This window comes from Coptis chinensis, chromosome 3 (genome assembly GCF_015680905.1).
Source record: "Coptis chinensis isolate HL-2020 chromosome 3, ASM1568090v1, whole genome shotgun sequence".
Classification (NCBI taxonomy): Eukaryota; Viridiplantae; Streptophyta; class Magnoliopsida; order Ranunculales; family Ranunculaceae; genus Coptis; species Coptis chinensis.
The window spans coordinates 99,465,456-99,489,385 of record NC_141458.1 but is presented as its reverse complement, the minus strand read 5'-3'; the positions used below and the strand labels follow the sequence as shown (position 1 = coordinate 99,489,385).

Genomic DNA, 23,930 nt, shown 5'->3' with positions numbered 1-23,930 from the left:
TTTTTTCAGGATACAGTCGTGCTTTAGGGAAAGGAACGTTTAGGACTTTAACAGACGATGAGTTGGAACAAGCTCGTTTGTATGTGCTAATCAATTGTGAGGAAGTGGTACCATTTATTGAGTAAGTCCACTTTATTGAAATTGTGCTTTAGTTAAAAGAAATATTATTTATAAACCTATGTCGTAAATGCAATAATGTTTTGTATAGGAAACACAAACAAGTGATTAGGGATGAGCTCGGGCGGCGGGGAAGTGCTAGGAATGTGGACCGTATTCATAATGAACAGTTTGGTAAATGGTTTGAAAACCAAGTAAGTGTTAATTGTATGCAGTTAGATTATGTATATCAGTTTATGTACTCGATTTACTTTTTTCCAAAGTAGTTTTGTAGATAGCAATATGATTTCACTGTTTAGTAACATGCCTCAAGAAGGATTCTACTTGTTTTATTTATATTTATGTTTAGCTGATTTAGGGATATTTAGAGGATGTTTAGTACAGTTTAGATTTAGTTTCTTATTTAGGGATGTTTGTTCTACTTGGAATTTAGCTGCAGGTTCCTAGAGCATTGGTAATTAGTCTGTCCAACACAAAGAACAAGGAAAAAATAGGAAGATGTTAGTAAATCTCTCTCCCCCTCCCTCCTGCATTAGTTGTTTCCTTTTCTTTTGGGTCCTGGAGAGTGGAAGACAAAGAATGTCTCTCTGCATTACCGAGTAATTAGTTGTAATAGCTCTTTTTCTTTGCTTCAGAGTATATCTTGATCTAATGTCGATCTACTATAATGACTTTACTTGATCTAGTTGTGTTATCAATAGTGGTAAAGTTATTAGGGCTATTCAAAATTTCAAACCTTATAATAATTACTCATGTACAACAATTTATATTCTGCTTCAGATAGAGTGTTCTGAGGTCTGAGCCTCAAACCTTGTAATAAAAGTCCAATATTCTGCCATGTTGTTTGTTGCAAAAGAAGCCATTTTTTTGTCTTCTTTCTTTTTGATTGGAGCTACTTGCTACTGATTGCTTATGTTTACTGAAGTTCAACATTATTTTTTTCTCCTTATCTGAATAGGTCCAGCAAATGAAAAAGGATGGGGAGTTGGTCACGAGCAACTTTCGTGAGTTTAGCATATGGTCCTAGTCGATTTGCTTCTTGTTTCAAGGGCTGTATTGCAAATGGATACAGATTTCACACAAAAGCTCGCGGAGTCACGAAGGAAAACTCAGAATAGTGGAGTTTTTGTATCGGCAGAACGTCCAAGCTTTATGAAAGCTGAAAAGACATGAACCCGGTGACCGGTAGTGTGGGTTATTATGGTGTGTTGAATGACATAGTTGAGTTGCGTTATTGCAAGGAGAATAGAGTGTTTCGTTCAAGTGTGATTGGTGGGATGTTATGACTCGCGCAGAATGAAAATAGATGAATATGGGTTCACCATCGCGTGAACTTTACACCTAACCTTAGCTACGAGTGAACCGTTTATTTTAGCATCTCAAGCTGAACAAGTTTTTATCTCCAAGATAATTTGGATGATAATTGGCGAAGTTGTGTTAAAGACGCCCAAGGGACTTGTATGATATGGGTTCAGTAGTTGAGTCGATTGAAGATAACACGCCTTGCATGCAGCAAGATGTGGATAACATAGTTGGTTGACAAGACACACGACATTAACGGTTGGACTAGGTGAGATTGATGGAGTAGAAGTTGTTGCGGATACTATTGATGAAGATATCATTGACGATGTCGAATGTGATGAAGACTTCATCAATGATAGTGATTGTGATGAAGACCTTGATAATGATTGTGATGAAGACAATGACGGTGGACGATGATTATATGTAGTTTTTGTGCTATTTTTTTGTGGGAACAAACTCATTTTTTGTTTTTTTTTTTGTGGGAACAAACTCGTTTTTTGTTTTTTTTTTTTTTTTTTATGTTTTGGGAGTGGTTATTATCTAGTGTCTTCCTTGATGGATTTACTTGATGAATTGCTTTATGTGACGATTTAGACAGTGCAATGGTCAAACGATTTCGAGGATCCTAATGGTGACGAGAGGTAAGTTTAACTAAACTAACATTCTAGTTCATTATTGTCTTATGTTTAATTAATGAAGCTTTGGGCTTGTGTACAGCTGGAAAGTGGGTAAGGGCACTTCTACCCTTCCTAAGGTATTTGACCAACCAAATGGCTCAAAGTTGGAATTGGTATGGAAAGGCAGACAACCGGTGGGACCTCGGAAACATCCAAGTTTGTTCTCTCAATCTCTTGGAGTATTAATGGCAACGCCACGTCGATTTGATTGGACAAAAAATTGGGAGCTCCAAGATGTAGGCGACAAAGAGTGGTTATGGGATAACATTAAGGTATGGACATTTGGATCTGCACACACTTGCACTAATTTAAAAAAACTGTCTATTTCATTTCTTAGTAGATCTTTTTGTCTCTCGTTTTAGGATAAATGGGAACTTGATGAGACCCGGAAGGAGCCCACTTTGGCTGTGATTTCCGGGGACGAATTCAGAAACAAAAAGAGTAAATGGAAAAGGAACTTTTATACCCGCTATGCCACATATGAAGAACGTATAAGCCATAGGCCAGAGCAACTATCGCAACAGGAGTGGGTTCAACTTATGGAGTTTTGGGATACTCCGGAGCATCAAGTAAGAAAAAGTGTAATGTTTAGCTTAAGTATTTTTATAGGGTACAATACTAACTAGGAGATCTTTTTGTATAGGCAATTTCTAAACGTAATAGGGCTAACCGTGCTAAGCAAATAGCTTAAGCATCTTCTTTGGAAGAATAAGTTTTCCCCAGTTTGAAGAGATAATGGTACATATGCTTATTATTTTTATTTTCCTACTGCGGCATTGAATTTGACTAGTGATTAACAATTAATAAATTTCTTTATATTTGGTTAGAGTCAGGAGGCTGGAGCACCCCCTTCCCTAGGAGATCTTTTTGTGAGGACTCACACAAGTTCACAAACGCATGACGCTCTTGATGATCAATCAAGAGAATACATTGTATGTAACAATTTCATCTTAGTAATAGCTTCAGGTTTAAATATCATACTTGGTGTATTTAATATCCCGCGGTAATCTTGTGTAATTTTTTTTTTAGGAATCTGAAGCACAAAATGAAAGACCTAGCAGGTATAGATGAACATGGGACACAACTACCTCTCTCGGATGAGATCTATAGGAAGTGATGCCTCCAGAGCGGCATGGACGTGTGAGGTTGAAGGGACGAGGTGTAACCCCAACCAGCTACTTTGGCTCCCGACTATCTTCAGACAATCGTGTGAATGACCTGGAAAGCCAGTTGGCTGAAATGCAAAGAGTAGCACAAGAGAAGGAGGAGGAAAGACGACTTGAGATTGAAGAGATTAAGAGGCAAGCACAAGAGAAAGATGAGCAAAGGCTACATGAAATAGATGAGATGAAGAGGCAGTTGGATGCACGAGATGCGGACATGGAAACACGACTTATGCAAAAGGTGGCTAATTTTGCCCAAATGGTATCACGTAGGTACGTAAACATGCTTAGTTTCTTGTCTATGAATGTTCTTTTTCTTTATAATCTGAGCTGGTCTCTTAGAGTCTGTAGTTGCTTAGAGTTCAAGTCAGGAACCCGATATACACCGGGTGTCCAAGTCTAGAGCAAGCTAGAGTTCCTATTTGATCGTTACAAGGGTTGATTGTATTCAACTGCGGTGCTTCTTGTTTTGACTCTTGGTGCCTTTTGAGTCTTTGTCTATGTTTTGACTTTTGAGATATTGTCTACTCGGTGTCTTTGTTTAGAAATGTGAAAACGAGGTTGTCACGCGTTTTAGTAGTAGGATGATCGATCCAAACTTGAGTTTAATCTTGGATGGCTAGTGAGATGTCACGAGCCTCAATAAACCCATTTTTCTGGATTGAAGTTTGAGACTCCTACTCCAATTGGGAAGAGGTGCTAGAGCGGGGTTGTGCTTGAATCGCTATCCTTGATCTCGTTTTAAGCAACTTGTCGGCTTTCTTCATGAAGAAAATGATGACCCAATTTCAATAACATCGAGAAATGGCAGGGGATTAACCGGGCATATCGGGAACAAAACTGGTCTTGTAAAACTCTCGTCAGAGAGTCTTTGACTTCTAGATATTCCCTGTGCCACACATATCATCGTTGTTGCCATGGTTCGTTTTATTACGATCGGCTATAAGAAATTGGGGACCATTTGGTGTTTTCTTCACTCAACTTGTATTGGTTTTCTCTCACTCTCATTCTCTTCTCGCGCTGGAAGAAAGAGCATATCGAAAACCCAACCATGGTGTTCATCAAACCCACAAAGTCGAGGGCTTACTTTAAGCGTTATCAAGTCAAGTTAGGAGAAGGAGAGCTGGAAAGACGGATTACTGGGGGCTCAGATCCGTCTTATCAACCAGGACAAGAACAAGTCACGGGACACCCAAATATCGTTTTTGTTGCGCGGTTTACCAACAAAGATATAATTACTCGATTGTATCTACTAGTATTCTTTGGTGATATGATACTTACATCAGCTTATGCCCATGAACTCGCCCCGATATGGTCCCCTTTTCGGGGTTGTATTCGACCCACTCTTGGTCCCTTTTTCTCGCACCAGCTCTTTGTTGCTCTTATGCATGTGTTGTGTACTTGCAATGCGTTGATGATCTCTCCTATTGCATTCTCTTCCTTTTCTTCATTATTATCTTTTTCTCGACTTTTATCTGCCCTTTTGGCCTTGTTTCTAGACTTCCTCTTGGCCTTATGCCATCCTGTCTGACTAGAGAGGCCAGTGGTTTCTATTAGCGGTTTAGTTTTGACACTAATACCATTTATTGGTGGAGATTCTAACATTCCAGCTACCTCTGAATCTTCTTCAGCATCAAGGTGGTCTGAAAAATATTCTTTCTCGAATTCCTCTTCACTTACCGAGTAGCTATCCTCCTGCCGAATTTCTCCTCTCTTGATTGAGTAAACTTTCTTTTCTTTAGAATCTTAAGAATTTCCTTCTTCTCCTTCTGTATTCAGAGAACCCACTTCTGATGGCTCAAATTCAGTTCTGACCTCCTCAAATTTGTCCTCCTGTAACAGTTCTTGTTCATTTCTGGAAATGGCTGCCACATATGGAACTATTTCCATGTTATTTTGCTTTTCAATCTCAGTTTCAGATTCCTCGCACACCTTCATCCTCTGGCATGAGTATGCAAATCTGTTTGAAGCTTGTACCTCGGAATGAACTACGACTTGTGAACATCTAACTGTAGTAGGTTCAAGGGCTTGATCACCACTTCTGTAAGTTCTCTCTTGTGTTTGGCCAACTTCTTACATTTAAAATCGTACTTTTAATTTAAAATTGTGGGTGTGTGCGGGGAGGATTTTAAAATCGCATAATCTCGTCTTGGGGAACAACTTAAAGGGAAGAGATTTTTACTAGTTCTAGACGATGTGTGGAATGAAAACGTGAGAAATGGAATAACTTGATAGATTTGTTATTAGGAGGTGCAATGGGAAGCAAAATAATTGTAACCACTAGAAGTTTAAAAGGTTGCGATTATAATGGGATCCGTTTCACAATATAAACTGTTAAGGTTGTCGAAAGATGATTTTTGGGATTTGTTCAAGCAAAAGGGCATTTGGTTCGGATCAAAAGCAAGGAAAGCCGAACCTTGTGGAAATTGGAAAGGAATTGTGAGAAAGTGTGGGGAGTGCCTCTAGCGACTAAAGCCCTTGGAAGCTTAATGCGGTTTAAGACTGAGGAACATGAGTGGACGAGTATCAAAGATAGTGATCTTTGGAGATTGCCTCTAGAAGAAGTTGGGATTTTGCCTGCATTGAGAATAAGCTATAATCATTTGCCATTCCATTCCTGTTAATGCTTTTCCTATTGTGCTATATTTCCTAAAGGTTGGGTACTTTCGAAGCCAGAACTGATCCAATTATGGGTGGCACAAGGGTCTGTTCACACGTTCGGAGAAAATCAAATCTTAGAAGATATAGGTAATGCGTATGTCAAAGATTTGATGTGGAGATCGTTCTTTCAAGAAGCAGAACTAGATTACTTGGGGAGATTAGGACTTTGAAAATGCATGACCTTGTTCATGACCTTGCACAATCATTTGCAGAACAGAGTACTTCATTGTGGGAAAGGAAACTAAAGGAGACATCCCTAATGGAGTACGACATCAAGCGCTAGCGTGGGAGAAGATTTGCCGGTTGAGTTCGAAGAATCCTTGCGTAAACATACAAACTTACGGACACTTCTTTTTAACTCGAAATTATCTCTCAATCGAGGATATTCTCTCAAGCTTTAAATGCTTACGTGCTTTGGGTTTGTTGGTAGAAACTGGGGAAGTTACAAGTTCCATTGGTAAGTTGAAGCGCCTAAGATACCTTGAGATTATATCTGACTCTGTTACGACTGTCCCCAACTCTATTACTAAGCTGCAAAGTTTAGAAAGCTTGGGGCTTTTATGTAGTAAAATTACACTGTTGCCTGGAGAAATCTGGAAATTGCAAAAACTCGAGCACATTTATACCCATAAGGACACTGTGTTAACATACATGCCATCTGGCCTTAGTCATTTAACTTCTATTCGGAGATTAGAAACTTTTTTTGTGGGGAAGGGGATTGGATGCAAATTGAATGAGTTGAATGGACTAATACATATCAAAGGCCTGTTGAAGATTTTCAATCTTGAAAATGTGAGCAGTGCTAGAGATTGTGTGGAAGCGAATCTAAAGGGTAAGCCCAACCTTGCAAGGTTACATTTAGTATGGAATGACGAAGGCGTTAACAGAGTGAAAATTGATTTTGATGTGCTGGGAAACCTCGAGCCACATCAAAATCTTAAAGCGTTGGGCATAAAAGGTTACAGAGATAACAGGTTCCCACGGTGGATGACGGATCCATTGCTCCCAGATTTAGTCTTGATTAGTCTCAAACAATGTAGAAATTGTCAAAATCTCCCAGCACTTGGTCAACTCCCATCTCTTAAGGATGTACAGCTGGAGGAATTTGAAAACTCGCCTCGGCTTCGGAGTTCGGGACTAATCTCGTAGACCCGATTTAGTACCGCTTCAATCGCTTGAATGGGCTTCAAGCTCGTGATAAACATCGATAAATGGGCGATATCAGGCTGGTGCCTCCCCTTCAATGTGCGAGATTGAAGTTCTCAGACGCCTTCATCGATTGATGTTGTTGAAGTAGCGGTTGAATCATCCATTTAAGTTGAATCAATGGAAGTTGGGGGGTTCAGAAGCTCGCTCTCCCCTAATTGGGTATCCCAGCCAAAGAGAGAAATGACTTTCTTTATTAGAGTAGTTCCTCGGGATACTCCCCAACAACCGCTCAATGGCAATGCTTGGTGCACTTAGGGCTCAAGCTGCCGCCCAGGCTGCCCTTGTTTGTTTTATTGTTATTTATTGTTAATAAGCGGTGCTGAGGGTGGTCGTAGATCAGATGGTCTTTTGAACCGGATTTTTTGCTGCTTGATTTGACAATTCGGAACCAAGGTGTATCTTGGGAACCAAATTTTAAGTACCCCGACTTTGTGGTTAGTTCTTACCTCTTTTCCTATTTTTTATGCTCCATAGTTGTCCCCGCTATACTAAACATATGTTCCCCAAGTTGAGGAAATAAGTATCAATGCTTGGCCCTATATAGGAATGATTATCTTTTTTTTCCCCACTAGTTGGGGAATAGGTACCTGATTTAGAACATGGTTGGACGGAATAACTAAACAATAGGCTAGAGAAGGTGGGGCACGCCTTCATGGAGTCGAAGGACTTGAAGGTGCGGTGTGTGGCTTTTTATTTGGTGGAACAAATTGCCTTGCCTTTAGTTATTGTAAGTTTGATGGGGCATATAAGAATTCTATACTACCACTAGTACCGGGAACAGGGCATCATATATATGAAGTAAGAGATTAGGTTTAACTGAAATATTAAACTAAGATTTGTTGGTGGATATGACCAGTCTTTTTGGTCCGTGTAATTAGTATATTACATTTTTGTGGATATCGGTATATCACCGATTCTGGGCTGGGGTAGAGTGCAATCTTAATTTTTGGCTTTAATTTGGTAAAATGTAATTGCAAAGGCTAATGAGTTTAGATTAATTCTAAATGATCTCCTCAGTGAAGACTTATTATCTGAATGAAGAACCACATGGACACTTTCTTTGGACACAAGAAATGTCTCCTTTTCAGGTCATATGTAGTCAGGTTGGATACAACGTCAGGGATGTCAGAAAGTAATTTAAAAAAAAATAATACAGTGAGGTTTTCCTTTCGATTTTATTTGCTTATAGATGTGTCAAATGTAAAATATTAGTTGAAAGGTTGTCTTAGACTCTTAGACGTTTTCGGTTCCCATCCTCAATTATTAATTTGTTTTTCTTCAGATGCTGCATGGTCGTTTTCTAATGAGGTATCTCTCGCGGATACAACTGTAGGACTCGGGTTCTTTGAACTTTCTCTGATTTGTAGTTGTACACTGTTGTTTTGAACTTTGCGGAATTTAGTTGAAGTAAAGATACATGCAACACATCACCCCCTTCAGTCCACACAATCTACACTGAAACCAAGCTTACAGAATTTAATTGAAGTAAAGCCACATGCAACACATCACCCCTTCAGTCCACACAATCTACACTGAAACCAAGCTTACATACAACGTCCACACACTAGGGGTATATTGATTTCAGTTATTTGTTGAGTCAGTTGAAGTACCCATCCATGCGGGTGGAAGCATTCCAGTCTGCTCATGTACTGTCTGAAACAATGGGGGCAACATTTTATACACTCCACCAACCTGGTTCAAGGCAGAACTACTAGTTCCTACTCCATCCACCGTTTCACCACCACTCCCATTAGTCCAAATACTTATCTTTGGCTGCAGTCCTTGTACGGCGCCTGCATTAATCTTTGCAAGTTCTTGGAACACACCACCGTTGATCATCATATAATCTCTTAATGCCGTGTAGTTACCTCCCAGTGCTTCTAAGAGTGTACGCAAATATGTGCCTTGTGCTTGAGCTAGTGCAATTAGTCCTTCCGCCTCTTTCTGCTTTGCATATAATTCTCCATCTGCTACTTGTTGACGGGCATAGAACGTTGCTGATGCAAGTGCTCTTTGTGCTGTTTATCCTCATCATTGACAAATTTAAAGTAGAAAAGATTTTTATCTGCCATCATAGTAAAATCGCCTGTTAACTGATGGGGTTTAAGGCCGATTATTGGGTATTGTCAACTACGTCATAATCCATGTGTTTGCTACATTATAATATTATCTATCTGTATTATTCAGTTTATAATAATGAAATTGCATCTACATCTACTCTGTTTTGTCTAGAATCTAGAATTCTAGATATGTTACAAGTAGTGATCGGTCTTGACTTGTTCCTTTTCTTTTGGGCAGGTGAGAAAAAAAGGGCAGGGAGTGGCTATCATCCTTGGTCTTTCGGGTCTTAGGTATGAAATAGCTACAAAACTTATAGTGAACATTTTGGTTTATAGAGTCGACACTAATGAAGCATATGCTAAGCTTGGTAGATGACTAAGCACTGTTGGAGTGATAAACCTTTAATTATTGTCTTCGGTTTATGTCTTTCTTGTTATTTCTAAACTTTTCTTGTTGTTTGTTTTGAGAAAAATAAATGCACAACGATAGCTTATTGTACATGCATGATTGATTCGAAACTTCATAGTTTTTGCGATTTTGGCTAATAGGCGGAATATGGTACTATTGCAGTATCGCGCATTGTTGGATTTTGGACTTTCATCATAAGAATTTTTGTGTAGATAGTTTGATACTTTTTGTTTGTGTGATACGAAATACTTTCGAAAGATGGATTGTTATTTCTCTTATTTTTGGTAGTGATTGGAATTGGTTTATGTAGCTTCCATGTGAAATGAAATTTCACTTTAGATTCTCATTCATAGTTCTATGTGGTTTTAGTACACAAATTATTATTATTATTATTATTATTATTATTATTATATATACAACACTTTTTGCCACGGCCATTTGCTATAAAAAAAAACCCAAAAGTAATGTTTTGCCGCGGCCATTTGCTGCAAAAAAAAACCAAAAATAATGTCTTGCCGCGGCCATTTGTTGCAAAAAAAAAAACAAAAATAATGTCTTGCCGCGGCCATTTGTTGCAAAAAAAACCAAAAAATGTCTTGCCACGCCATTTGCTGCAAAAAGAACAAAAATAATGGCGGGAGAAACATTTATTGCCACGACTTGTGGCAATAAATTTTTTTTGCAAATGGGTCGTGTCGGTGTGACAAAAAGAAATTAATTTATTTTGACAATTAAATTAATTCAAATAAAAAACAATGTTTTGCCACGACATGGTCGCGGCTAAATGTTCACTCTCTTGTAGCGGTGGCAAAAGTCGTGGCAACAAACTTCTTTCCACACCCTTTTTTGCCTCGAGCGAGGCTAAAAGTTTTTTCGTGGCAAAACACATGTTGCCACGAATTTTGGGCTTTTTGCCACCACAACTAACCGTGGCAAAAAACCATATTTTTAGTAGTGCAATGCTCATAGAACCCCATACTTGGCTTCTTCAAGTTCTTCAAGAACCCTCGCTTGCACAACTCAGACAAACCCTTTTCACTCATATGCCCTAAACGCATATGCCATATCTTAGTGCACTCAGAATCATTTCTACATGCACCCACTACTACATCGCTTATCACCGTACTACCTATCAGAGTATACAAGGTTCCATATTTTTACCCTTCATAACAACTAAAGAGCCATTAACAATATTTAGGACTCCACCTTCGCCTACAAACTTGTGGCCTTTGGAATCCAAGGTACCAAGAGAAATAAGACTTTTCTTTAGCTCAGGAACATGTCTCACATCGGTTAAAGTCCTCACTACACCATCATACATCTTGACCAGATAGTTCCAATTCCTACCGCCTTACAAGCAACGTCATTACCCATTAAAACGGAACCACCATCAATGCTCTCATAAGAAGTAAACCACTTTCTATTCGGCACATATGATAGGAACATCCGAATCAAGAATCCATTTTTTCGGTCATATAGTCTTGTGTGGACACACGAGATCGAACTCATCCTCTTTGAGCCGAAACATAATTTGCCTCAATTTTTGCCTTTCCTTTCTTCCTCGACCATCTCTCTTGTTTCTCTTTCTTGGTGAGGACAATTACTTGCATAATGTCCCTTTTCATTGCAATTGTAGCACTGTACATATTTTAAAGGCTTATTTGACTTGGACCTAGAATTCTCATTACTTGAATAATTCTATTCATACGAGTTTCCTCTTGCCACTAGCCCCTGACCTGCATCAATGCTATTCTCTACACGTGTCTTCTTCATCAACTCATAAGAAAGAAGTGCACTTTGAACTTCGTCAAGATCGACGACTTCTCTGTTCATGAATGTAGTCATTAGATGCTCATAGCTTTCTGGCAAGGAGAATATTAAACATGCCGCTTGATCCTCATCATCCATCTTCATACCAACATTCAAATAATCCGCTAGGCGTCGACGAACTCACTAGCGTGCTTTTTGCATCGTTGAACCATCGACCATCATGTACCGATAAAGACGCTTCTTAAGTTACATCTTGTTCGTCATGCTCTTGGTTATATACATAGACTCTAGTTTGAGCCAAATACCGGGCGGTATTTTCTCCCATCACAATATACATAACCTCATTAGCAAGACATAACCGGATTGATGAACAAGCTTGAAGATCGAACACTTCCCAATCATCATTACTCATACATCGCCGCCTTTATATTTAATCCCCTTTAAAGCCTCAGGCAAACCTTGTTGGATGAGGATGTCCTTTACTTGGACTTGCCAAATCCCAAAGTTATTATTCCCATTAAACTTCTCTACTTCAAACCTTGCGTTTGACATCTTGGGAGCCATCTTTCAAGTTACACACAATAACCCAAAAGAAACAGTTTCACCTCGGAATTTAATCGAACACCTTGTCTACACAAATTTTGAGCACTAAACTCAAAATCCTAGGTCGTATACCTAAGCTCTGATACTAATTGTTGTGAATATATAAGTGCGGAAACAATGTTACCCACAACAAACGGATAAATCTTACACAAAGATCGATCCTTCACACTAGACAAGACTTCAACACCCTCCAAGCAATATCTCAACACTTCTCAATATCAAATAACAAGCATATAAAGTAAAACAATTAATGTAAAGGAAGAACAAACCACAAGACGAGATATATCGTGGTTCGGCAATTTGCCTACTTCCACACCGCGAGTTCCAAGCTTTTATTGGATGTCCCGAGTAACAGATTACAAGTCTCTCAATTCACTCACAAAGAATGAACACTCAACTCACAAAAGAATTGCTCTCTTTATAATCTCTTTCTTGGTTTTGGAAAAAGTTAGGTTTTCCAAAAAACTGATTTTGTTTTTATACCAAAAAACCAAAATTGCGATTCTCAGAAATGGCCCACAAAAAATGACTGAAAAAAAATGACTCCTTCGCTGGTGTGGTGGCGCTGGCTCCTTTCGAAAGCTGGTCACGCCAAAACACTGGACCATGAGTGCGGGTCGCGCCCACTCTGAGCGCAGGCGCGCTTTGAATGTGAAAAACAGAGAAAAACTTGTTTTTTCTCTACAATAACGTCCATCGCAGAGATCCAATCCACCAATAAAACTCATTATCTCTCTGTTACAACTAGTAGAGTATTCACTGGATAAGAGTAAGTGTGCCTGGGTGTCCACAGTGATGGTCTTTTGATGGTGAGCAAAGAGAGTGGGGCATTTGTACTATAACCTTGGGCATAACTTACAGACTACCTTAGTGTGCTTGAAGTATTCGAAGGCATCTTCATCATGGGTTCTCATTACTCCTTTATTCTTAATGATGGGTAATGAAGTCTCGTCGTCCCAGAGCATGACTCTCACTGCCACGCCTTCCTGTGCTTTCCTTTTTAGTAGTTCACCAATCTTTATCCCTCTTGCATATGGAATTCCAGTTTGAAGATTGCGGACCTGCTCAAAAGAGTTCTGAATTAACCAAACCGACAATCACGAGCAAGCAACGGTAATAGACTTTTGCTTACCAGTACCATCTTAGGATTGAAAGACCATCCTGCAATGTATATCAAATACTTGGCATCGTCGAGAGCTCTGTATACATCCTCCCATAGCTTTCTAGGGCGTCCAGGAAGATAAACCTGTGGACTAAATGTAGAGTGATGGTGAGCATCTTGATATAGTGTCACATGACAGTTTGATCTTTGTGGAAATGTAGAACTTTTAAGTCCCACGTATTCACCATTTTGAGTGCTCTCTCCCAACCCAGCTCGGCATCTGCATGCTTAAACCATAAGATACATCTGAGTGCTTTCTCCGTTTCGAGAGGAAAGAAACCATCAATTAGAGTTTCTTCATTAAGAATACGAGAAGCTGGAATATGGACTTTCCCCAAGACAGAACACTTTCTTCATTGTTATGGTGATAGTTGAGCTGGACGGATGGGCGCAGATAATTTCAAAGGTTTGGTTCCATACTCGATCGTATGCTTGAGTTGTCTTTGCGACTTGATGGTCACATAGGTAGCCTTCTCTCCTATCAATATACACTATCAAAATAACTTCAGTTCATTGAGCTAAGTAAAAGAATTGATGCCCAACACTGTTAAGCTAAGTTTAATTCAGGTCTCATGGACTCGTTTGTTTACAAATTAGTCATGGTGGGTATTGAGTTGCTAGTTGGTTCTGAAATGTCTCTTGTGGGCGGAAGATTGTGTATTTGTACCTGTAGTGGGCAAATATTATACCTATAAACACGTTCATTTCAGTATTTTAAAACTCGAGATATTGGCATAAAGGCCAATATCTCGGTAAATCTCATGGGTGTTTAAATTATGTTGTAGGTAGAAAGCAGGAAACGGGAAAGAAAGACAAGGGACACGTGTCAAAGATTGACTGGGTCCAAACCAAATCAGGACACTATATAAAGACTAGAAGAGCATCAGAGATTCATTCATGTCATTTATTCAATCTAGATTACTAAAAATTGTAAAAACAGGAGAGAGAAATAGAGAGAGAGAGATTGTAAACTTTTAATCACCAATCAATAAAACTTTGATTCAATTCATCTTCTTCATTCATTCTTTCTATTCATTCTTTTCATTCATTCTGATTTATTAGTAAGATTGTGTGATCTTAGAACATTTGAGAAAGGTGTTCTTAGACATCATATTGGCGTCGTCTGTGGTTCGCGAACAAGAAAATTTGATGTTTTCTTCTTCTGCGATCAAGAATCCGAAGTGTTTCTCTGAGTTTGAGTGAAAAAGTGTGAAAGAGGAGTGAGAAGTGGATTATAATGGCTCCCAAGAAGAAAACAAATAGCAAGCGAATAGATAACAATAATCAATCACATATAAAGAATACAAGAGCTTTTGTAAGTCGGAGATTTCAGGAAGAAAATATTGAGGTTGAAGTTTTACTTCAGGAAGTATTGAAAAGATTGAAGGAGGTGGAAAGACAGAATGCTGTTTTACTTAAGGAGAACCAAGAGATGAAGAAGGGAGTTCCAAGTAATGCAGTAAGAGAGATCTTCATGAGGAAGAGGAGGAGGATTGTAGTTCAAAGTCGGGTAGTCATTATACTGGAAAGGCATTAGCAAGAAAGGAAAGAGTTGCAGAAGTATCACCAATATCGGAAATTCCAATACCACAACCTATCACCAAGGAGATGATACAAGAAATGATTATAAAGCAACTGGGAAATCAAGTGCTCGAGAAGACTTCAGCATCAATAAGAAAATTAGCAAATGATGTGAGTAGAAATCCAATACATCAAAGTATCGAGATGATGCCTGTTTCACCGAAGTTTAAATTGCCTAAGTTCACTCAATATGATGGATCATCGAGTGAACTGCATATCTGGATTCATTGTTATGCAAATCTTTTTCTTCAAGTTTAAAGGGGAAGGCATTAAAGTGGTTCTGTTCTTTACAAGAGGGATCAATATCAGGTTATACAGAGATTGAGGAAAAATTTCTGACAAATTATGGGCATCAACGAGTGAAACTAAAGCAGGTGTCGGCTTTGTTCCAACTGAAGCAAGGAAAGAAAGAATCTCTGAAGGGTTTCTTATCATGATTCGAGACAGAAGCGCAGTTAGTAGAACATTTGGATGAATATGAGATGACAGCAGTAATGGCATTTCAAACAGGGATCATTCCTGCATCTGATATGCACAAGTATATGCTTCGAAAGGATATTAAAACTTTAAGAGAGCTTTATGATAAGGCCGAGAAAGACGTGCAAGTTGAAGAGGGTGTTCTATCAGCTTTAGTTCAACCTGTGTTACAAGTATCTGAGGTAAGCAATTCATCCAAAGAAGAGACCCATCATAAATTCGATAAGCGAAAGGCGAATGATTCTTATTCGAAAACATATGGTCAACCTTCATAGAAGAAGAAGTTCGATAGATCATTGAGAGAGGAGTTGGATCCGTCCAATTATATTGTTATTAATACTACATTGGAAGACATTCTGAGAAGGGTGGGGAAAGAGCCTTATTTCCAATATCCGACTCATAAGCCTCGAGAGATAGAAGATAAACCTTTTTGTAATTTTCACAAGGTAAAGAATCATAAGACAAACAAATGTCTTCAATTGCTCAGGGAAGTAGATCGATTAATAAGAGATGGAAAGCTCAGGGAGTTTAGAGCTAATGCCAGACCAGAGGTAACGGCGGAAATGAATGATAAGCCTTTAGGGGTGATCAATATGATATATAAGGGGGTTATACCACAGAAGAAAATCATAAGAGATAAAATTCGAAAGATATCAACAGTTAAAGAAGTGTTGGAAGTGAATGTGGAGCCGATACCAGTAGATCCTACTCTCATATCGGCAAGTATACCTAGAGCTATTATGTTTGTACCTGACGATTTGTCAAAGGTAATGTTACCTCACGATAATGCTTTGTTGATTACATTAAGAATATCAGGATATGATGTGCAAAAGATTTTGGTAGATTGTGGTAGTTCTGTCAATATTCTGTTTTGGAAAGCATATAGTGGCATCGGATTTGATGAATCCCATTTAAAAGTACCACAGTTTAATCTGTTTGGTTTCAATGGAACTTCAACAAGACCAGCGGGAGAAATTAAGTTGCCAGTAAGGGCAGGCCCACAAACTATTATGACTAAATTCATAGTCATAAAGCATCATTCAGATCATAATGCTATTTTGGGAAGAAAATGGATACATGCTATGAGAGTAGTTCCGAGTACTTTTTATCAAGTGATCAGATTTCCGACAGTATATGGGCCACACGAGATAAGAGGTGACCAATCAGAATCTGAGAAATACAATTTTGTTACGGTAAAAGGTATGATGAAAGGGGGAGAAAGTGGACACTGGGGGCGTCTCGGAAGTCGCCAGATAGCAGTTAATGAAAAGTTCATCACCAAAATCCGATAACAAAAACCATCAGGAGGATTTTAGATTCACTTCGAAAATGAAGATAGAGCCCGAGATAATCCTAAGTAAGACAATGGAAGAAGTGCAAAAGATCAATATCGGACAAGACAATGAAAGTTGCTTCATTTTCATTGGAACATAGATGAATTCAGAAATCAAGAGTGATTTAATCGAGTTTCTAATGAAGAATAAAGATGCATTTGCTTGGTCGATGGCTAATCTTCCTGGTATCGACCCTCAGGTATGTTCTCATAAGTTGAATATGCGAGAAGGAGCAACCCCAGTCCATCAGCGTCATAGAAGGGTTAGGCCGATATACGCACAAGCAGTACAGAATGAAATTCAGAAAATGCTAGAATGTGGAATCATCAAAGAGGTTGATAATTCAGAATGGGTTGCAAACATTGTGGTTGTCCCAAAAAAGAATGGCAAGGTTTGGATATGTGTTGATTTCACAGATGTTAACAAGCAATGCCCGAAGGACTACTATCCGATGCCTAGAATTGATGAACTGGTGGGTAGAACAACTGGATTCGAATTGTTGAGTTTCTGCGATAGTCATTCCGGGTATTTTCAGATTGTTATGTCAATATTAGATCAATTGAAAACAACATTTGTTGTTAAAGGGGGTTTTTATTGTTTCATTAGAATGCCATTCGGTTTGAAGAATGCAGGGGCAACCTATCAAGGATTGGTGGAAAAGATGTTCAAGCATCTAATTAAGCATATTGTGGAGGTGTATATAGATAATATGGTCATGAAATCAAAGAAGGCGTGTAATCATGTTCAAGATTTGGATACGGTGTTTCGAATATTCCGACAGTTTAATATGAAGCTTAACCCTGAGAAATGTACGTTCGGGGTATGTTTAGGGAAATTCCTCGGATATATCGTCACAAAGCGAGGAATTGATGTTAACCCAGATCAGATTCGAGCTATCCAACAGATGCCGTCACCTAGTACAAGGAAGCAAATTCAAAGACTTATAGGCAGAATTGCAGCATTGAATAGGTTTATATCTCAAACTTTCGATAGATGTAAACCTTAATTCAAGCTGTTGAAGAAGAATACAAAGTTTGTATGGGGTGAGGAATGTGAACTCGCGTTCATGGAGTTAAAAAAGTATCTGCAAGAAGTACTAACTCTGATAAAACCAGAAGAAGGCGATATGTTGTTTTTATACCTCGCTGTCTCGAATTTCTCCATCAGTTCAGTACTCGTCAAAGTGGAAGATGGAGCTGAGCGACCTGTGTATTTTCAATCTAAAACAATGCTCGAAGCTGAAACTCGATACTCAATGTTAGAAAAATATGCATTAGCTTTCCTATATTCTACTCAACGGTTAAAACCTTATTTTCAATCCCATTCAGTAGTAATAATGACAAATCTTCCTTTGAAGCAAACTTTAGCTAAGACAGCTAAATCGGGGAGAATGGCGAAGTGGTCAGTTCTTATTGATGAGTTTGGGATTGAGTATAAGAATAGAGTATCGGAGAAAAGCCAAGTTCTAGTTGATTTCTTAGCAGATTTTCCTGCTGAAGATGAAGATTGGAAAGCTGAAGAAGATAATCTTCTATTAGTACAAGAGACTGATAATGTAATGGATGAGGATGATCTTTGGGTTGGTACAAATGGATGGAGGCTTTTTGTAGATGGATCATCAGGGCAAAAGGGATGTGGTATCAGCGCTGTGTTGATAACTCCAGAAAACCAAAGGCTCGAGACAGCAGTTACTTTAGGTTTTCATGCTTCTAATAATGAAGCCGAATATGAGGCTCTAATAACAGGCTTGGAGATGGCTAAATCATTAAATGTCAAAGACTTATCGGTATTCCAGTGATTCGCAGTTGGTGATAAGCCAGATCAATGGAGGATATGTTGCAAAATGCGATAACATGATAGATTATCTAAATTTGGTGAGGATGAAGCTCAAGGATTTCAGGAAGATTGTCTTTCAGCATCTCGATAGGAGAGAAAACCGACATGCTGATGCATTGGCATATGTAGCTGCAATGCTCGAGAATGAGGAAGGGTGGTTGTTGCATATCGGTGTTCAACAAATTCTGAGTATTAGTATAAAGCATACAGAGATAATGGAAATAGATACGCTAGGGGCGTCATGGTTGAGCGATTATATGTTGTTCTTATCGCAAGGAATGTTGCCAGCAAATAAGAATGAGGCTAGAAGGATAAAAGGAGGAGCTGAAAGATATCTATTAATAGATGATCAATTATATCGAAAAAATCCAGGAGGACCACATTTAAAATGTGTATCGGCAGAAGAATCTCAGAAAATTATTGCAGAAATGCATGAAGGGGAATGTGGCAATCATTCGGCAGGAAGATCGTTAGCTAGTAAGATTGCAAGGCAGGGATACTTCTAGCCACAAATGCGGAGGGACTATTTGTGATATGCAAAAAAGTGTATTCAGTGTCAGAAACATGAACATGCCATTCATGTGCCAGTAGAGGAGTTACACTGTGTCTCGAACCTATGGCCGTTCACTTTATGGGGGATGGACATTGTAGGTCCTCTAGTACCTGGAAAAGGGAAGAAAAGATTCATGTTAGCAGTAACTAACTACTTCACTAAGTGGGTAGAAGTGATAGCCTTGCAACATGTCAAAGAGCAGGACATCATCGGTTTTCTGTTCGAAAGAGTGGTTTGCCGATATGGACTGCCATATGCTATTATATCGGATAATGGTCCTCAATTCATTGGAGGTAAATTGAAAGATTTTTTAGAATCATATAGGATTAAGCACTTTACATTGGCACCTTACTACGCTCAAGGAAATGGGCAAGCAGAAGCAACAAATAAGACCATTATGGATAACATCAAAAAGAAGCTGGAGGATAAGAAAAGCTTATGGGTTGATGAGTTAAATAGCGTGTTGTGGGCATATAGAACCAAGGCCCAAAATTTCGATATCGGTTAATATATCGGTGTACCCAAAAACCGAGATATATCGGATATATCGGTTTTTTTGGTGACCAGTCCAAAGTTTCTAAAATATCGGATATCTCACCGATATATCAGATATCTCGGATATATTCGGATATTTCAATATTCGGATAGAAATTTCAATATTAAGTTATTAACAATTGGTCAAAAAGTCAACTGATATATATCGATTATCTCGGAAATATCGATTATATCGGCGATATAAACTTTCATATCGGAAATTCCGATATATCTCGGAAAAAAGGGGTTCAATATTCGGTGGATATATGTCGGAAATATCGATATCGGTGTACCAATTTACCGAGATATATCGGCGAGATATCGGATATCTCGGCGATATTTTGGGCCATGTATAGAACAACTCCGAGAATAGCAACGGGAGAATCACCATTTACTCTAGCCTATGGCATGGAAGCAGTGACTCCAGCTGAGATGGTAGTATCGACATCAAGGACAATGTTTGTAGAAAAAGGGTTGAATGACCAGGGGATGCAGGCAGAAGTCTTGAATTTGGAAGAGAAAAGGGAGCAAGCAAGAATGAGGCTTGATTCTTATCACAGGCAGCTCAGAAAAACATTCAATAAGAAAGTTAAAGAAAGAAATTTCCAAGAAGGTGACCTAGTGCTAAAAGAGGTTACACAGGCACCAAAAGAAAAGGCAGCTGGGAAGTTATCAGCAAATTGGGAAGGTTCATACATTGTCCACAAGGTGGGGATAAATGGAGTGTATTATCTAAAGAAAGCTAATGGTGAATTGCTAACAAAACCTCAGAATATCAATAATCTGAAGGTATTCTATCAATAGTGTATGTTTTGAAATTTTATGGGAAATTAACATGTGTAGCATGAATTTTCAATTCAATACAAATGGATTCAAGTTTCAAATTTCAATTTTCGTATAAAAATATATTTCATGTTATCATATGATAAAAAGTCCTAGTATCAATAGGAATATTGATATCAGGCATATTGTCAAAAAGTCCTGATATCAGAAACAGTGGCAGATATCAGGTATAAGAAGTCCTGGTATCGATAGAAATGTTGGTATTAGGCATATTGTCAAAAAGTCCTTATATTAGAAACAGTGGCAGAAATCAGGCATAAGAAGTCCTGGTGTCAATAGAAATGTTGGTATCAAGTATATTGTCAAAAGTCCTAGTATTGATAGAAATATTGATATTAGGCGTAAGAAGTCCTGCTATCGACAGACGTGTTGATGTCAGGCATATTGTCAAAAAGTCCTGATATCAAAAACAGTGGCAGATATCAGGCATAAAAAGTCCTTAGATTGACAGAAATGTTGGTCTCTGGCATATTGTCAAAAAGACCTAATATCAAAAATAGTGGCAGATATCAGACATAAAAAAGTTCTAAGATTGATAGAAATGTTGATCTCAGGCAGATTGTCAAAAAGTTCTGATATCAAAAACAGGGGCAGATATCAGGCATGAACGGTTCTGAGAAGTACAGAAATGATAATATCGGACAAGATATCAGCAAAGGATGATGCATTAGAGATCATTCGATAATAAAGGTAAGTGGTAATGATTTATTATATTTTCTTTTTTACGAGTATAAGTATCGCTGATACTCTCGTTTTGGTTGAGGATATCGAAAATTATATTTTCATTTTGATACAAGTCTAAGTATCGCCGATATTCTCTTTTTGGTTGAGGATATCGAAAAATTATATTTTCTTTTTGATACAAGTCTAAGTATCGCCGATACTCTCTTTTTGGTTGAGGATATCGAAAATTATATATTTTTTTAATACAAATCTAAGTATCGCCGATACTCTCTTTTTGGTTGAGGATATCGAAAATTATATTTTCTTTTTGATAAAAGTCTAAGTATCGCCGATACTCTCTTTTTGGTTGAGGATATCGAAATTATATTTTCTTTTTGATACAAGTCTAAGTATCACTGATACTCTCTTTTTGGTTGAGGATATCGAAAATTATATTTTCTTTTTGATACAAATCTAAGTATCGCCGATACTCTCTTTTTGGTTGAGGATATCGAAAATTATATTTTCTTTTTAATACAAGTCTAAGTATCGCCAATACTCTCTTTTTGGTTGAGGATATCGAAAATTATATTTTCTTTTTGATAAAAGTCTAAGTATCGCCGATACTCTCCCCTTGTTAAGGGTATCCAAAAATTTGATTTTCGATGATGGTAAATGTAAATAAGGGAAAAATATAAATGATGACAAATAGTCATGGCAAAAAACCAATGAAAGTTAGAAATTATAGCAATAAAAAAGTATAACTTGTTCGGAAATTACAACTTTGGAGTAAAAAGAGGATAGTTTAAAGAGGAGGATTGTTGAGAAGGGCATCAACATCAAACAGGGCAGCCTCAGTATTTTGAGCAGCAGCCACAGTAGTTGTATCTCCTTCTTCATCATCAGAAATCATATCGTTTTCCATAAGAATGTTGCGTGGAACAAAAGGTTTGCAGATATCTAACTTATCACCTAGAGAATTTACAAACCGCCATGGCGAAGATTGAATTCAAAGATCGGCATTTCCAGAGGCTTCTCGCGACTTTTTCGTCTCTTCAAAGAACAAAATCTTCAAGCATCTTCTTCACGAGTTCTGCATGCTCAGCCAGCTTATCCGATAAAGTCTTCTCGACTTTTTCAGATTGCAGCTTCATATCAGTTTTCAACTAATGGATTTCCTTTTTGAAGCCGCTATTTTCTCGGGATAATTTGTCGAATTTTGATTGCTGGGTGGTCAGAGTTTTTCTAATATGCCCGATCTCGCATTCTTGCTTATAAAGCAGATTGAATTGAGCCATGGCAAGCACTTTCGCCTATAAAAGTATCAAAGGCAGATAAACACAAAGTAAAAAGGCGAAAGTGATTAAAGGCAGATAAGCACAAGACATGAATACCTTTTCCATATGATCACAATCCTGAGTAAGGCGTTCGGTGGGATCCACTTTCATAGCGGCTACTTTGTCTTTGGGAAGGATACAATTGCTGGATAATCCGACACCCAACTCATCCTTATTAGTGTCTTCAAAGAGCGAAGCTGTTAAAGGCATATTGCTGCCATCAGTGAAGAGAAACACAGGACTGAAGGGTTGGCTGGCATCGGCTGAATCAAGATTTTGACCATTTGTAAGTCCACTCTCTCCCTATGCATGGGTGGTTTTTCTTTTCTTAGAATGACCAGTAGTAGTCGAGGGAGGGATGGAGGTGTTTTGATGAGAAGAAGTAGGAGGTTGGTCCGTAGTAGCAGTAGGAGTATGCTTAGTAGGAATGGAAGAAGGAGCAGGTGGTGTATCGGCAGCAGTTGGTGTTGAGGAGGGCTTAGAGGCTTTCTTTTTCCCTTTCTCAGATAAGTAGCGACCATCGTTGGTATTCATCGGCATTCGAGGAGCCATATCTGTATATAATAAAAGATGCTCATTAAATATACTTTGCAATATCGGATATTCATAAAAGTCAGGAACCTTTTCTTTAATCTCAGGGAAAAGATTGGGAGTCATGGTACAATTGTCATCTAGATAGTCGTAGAAACTTTTGTGAAGGTTAGGAGGCAAGCCATGCAAGGCAAAGGAGGATAAAAGAAAGGGAAGATCGTCTAAGGAATTGTTTAAAGGAGGCTGAGGAGGAGTTGGCAACTGACCCATTTTTTGAAGAGCTCGGTGTTTGAGTACATAAAGAGGTGCGCGATAGTTTGAGATGTCAGGAAGAGGAACAGTAACTTTGGGATTCCCTTCTTTATCGGCACCCGTTTTAAGATTGACATCGGCTTCAGTCCCTTCTAAAAGCTTCAGTACTTTGTCTGAATTCCCACGAGCCTTGGCAAAATGAGGGAGGAGTACTGAAAAGACGCAAAGGAGAGTGACATCAGATATGGGATTTTTGAGATTTAAAGAGTGAAAACAAATCAAAGGGAGGACATACCTGTGGAGTTGAAGACTTGATGTTTCAAAGGAGGATTTGCTAGGTTATTGGCACTTTCCCATGGGCCTATAACAACAATTGGGTATTGGGTCCACTGTTTGTCGCTATTACGGTTTTTCCGAAGAATACCCTTAATGTTTTTATGGGTATGTTTTTTGGGATAAAAATATTCGATAATCTTTTCGCAAAATCTATAGTGCATAAGAATATCGGATAGCCTAATCCGATCAGCTTCATATCTATCGGGGGAGAGGTGACTATTGTAGTAATTATAGACAAACAGTAGTCTCCAGAAGTTACGCGTACCCTGACCAGGGAAAATGTTCAGATGGTTCAATACTTCACGATCGAGGTTAGAAAAAGGAAATCTCAGTCCAGCGGCGAGTTGGCCGACAGTAACAATGATTCCATTCTTGGTACCACTCTGACATTGAGTAAAAGCCTGAGTACCAGCATAATGTTGTAGATAAAGTGTGGAGGGAATTTGATAGGCGGTTTGAACTAAAGCTAGGTTGGGTCGTTTAATGAAAAAACCGCAAAGATCGTTGCTCCATCAGCTGG

General features: G+C 38.5%; 2 protein-coding genes and 1 long non-coding RNA gene across 3 annotated transcripts; all 3 read left to right on the top strand.

Annotated features, from left to right (window-relative positions):
• Positions 1-2,798: 2,798 nt before the first annotated feature.
• Positions 2,799-3,191, top strand: LOC147512094 (uncharacterized). The gene is made up of 3 exons (XR_015214712.1): positions 2,799-2,834; positions 2,924-3,028; positions 3,136-3,191. It is a non-coding gene; the product is annotated as an uncharacterized LOC147512094 (long non-coding RNA).
• A 12,005-nt stretch (positions 3,192-15,196) lies between these two features.
• LOC147512093 (uncharacterized) lies at positions 15,197-16,483 on the top strand. The gene is made up of 2 exons (XM_086598645.1): positions 15,197-15,373; positions 15,467-16,483. The coding sequence occupies exons 1-2, from the start codon at positions 15,197-15,199 to the stop codon at positions 16,481-16,483; spliced, it is 1,194 nt and encodes a 397-aa protein (XP_086454771.1).
• A 1,895-nt stretch (positions 16,484-18,378) lies between these two features.
• Positions 18,379-18,867, top strand: LOC147512092 (uncharacterized). Its single transcript, XM_086598643.1, has one exon. It carries the CDS (start codon positions 18,379-18,381, stop codon positions 18,865-18,867), a length of 489 nt encoding a protein of 162 aa, XP_086454769.1.
• Positions 18,868-23,930: the final 5,063 nt, after the last annotated feature.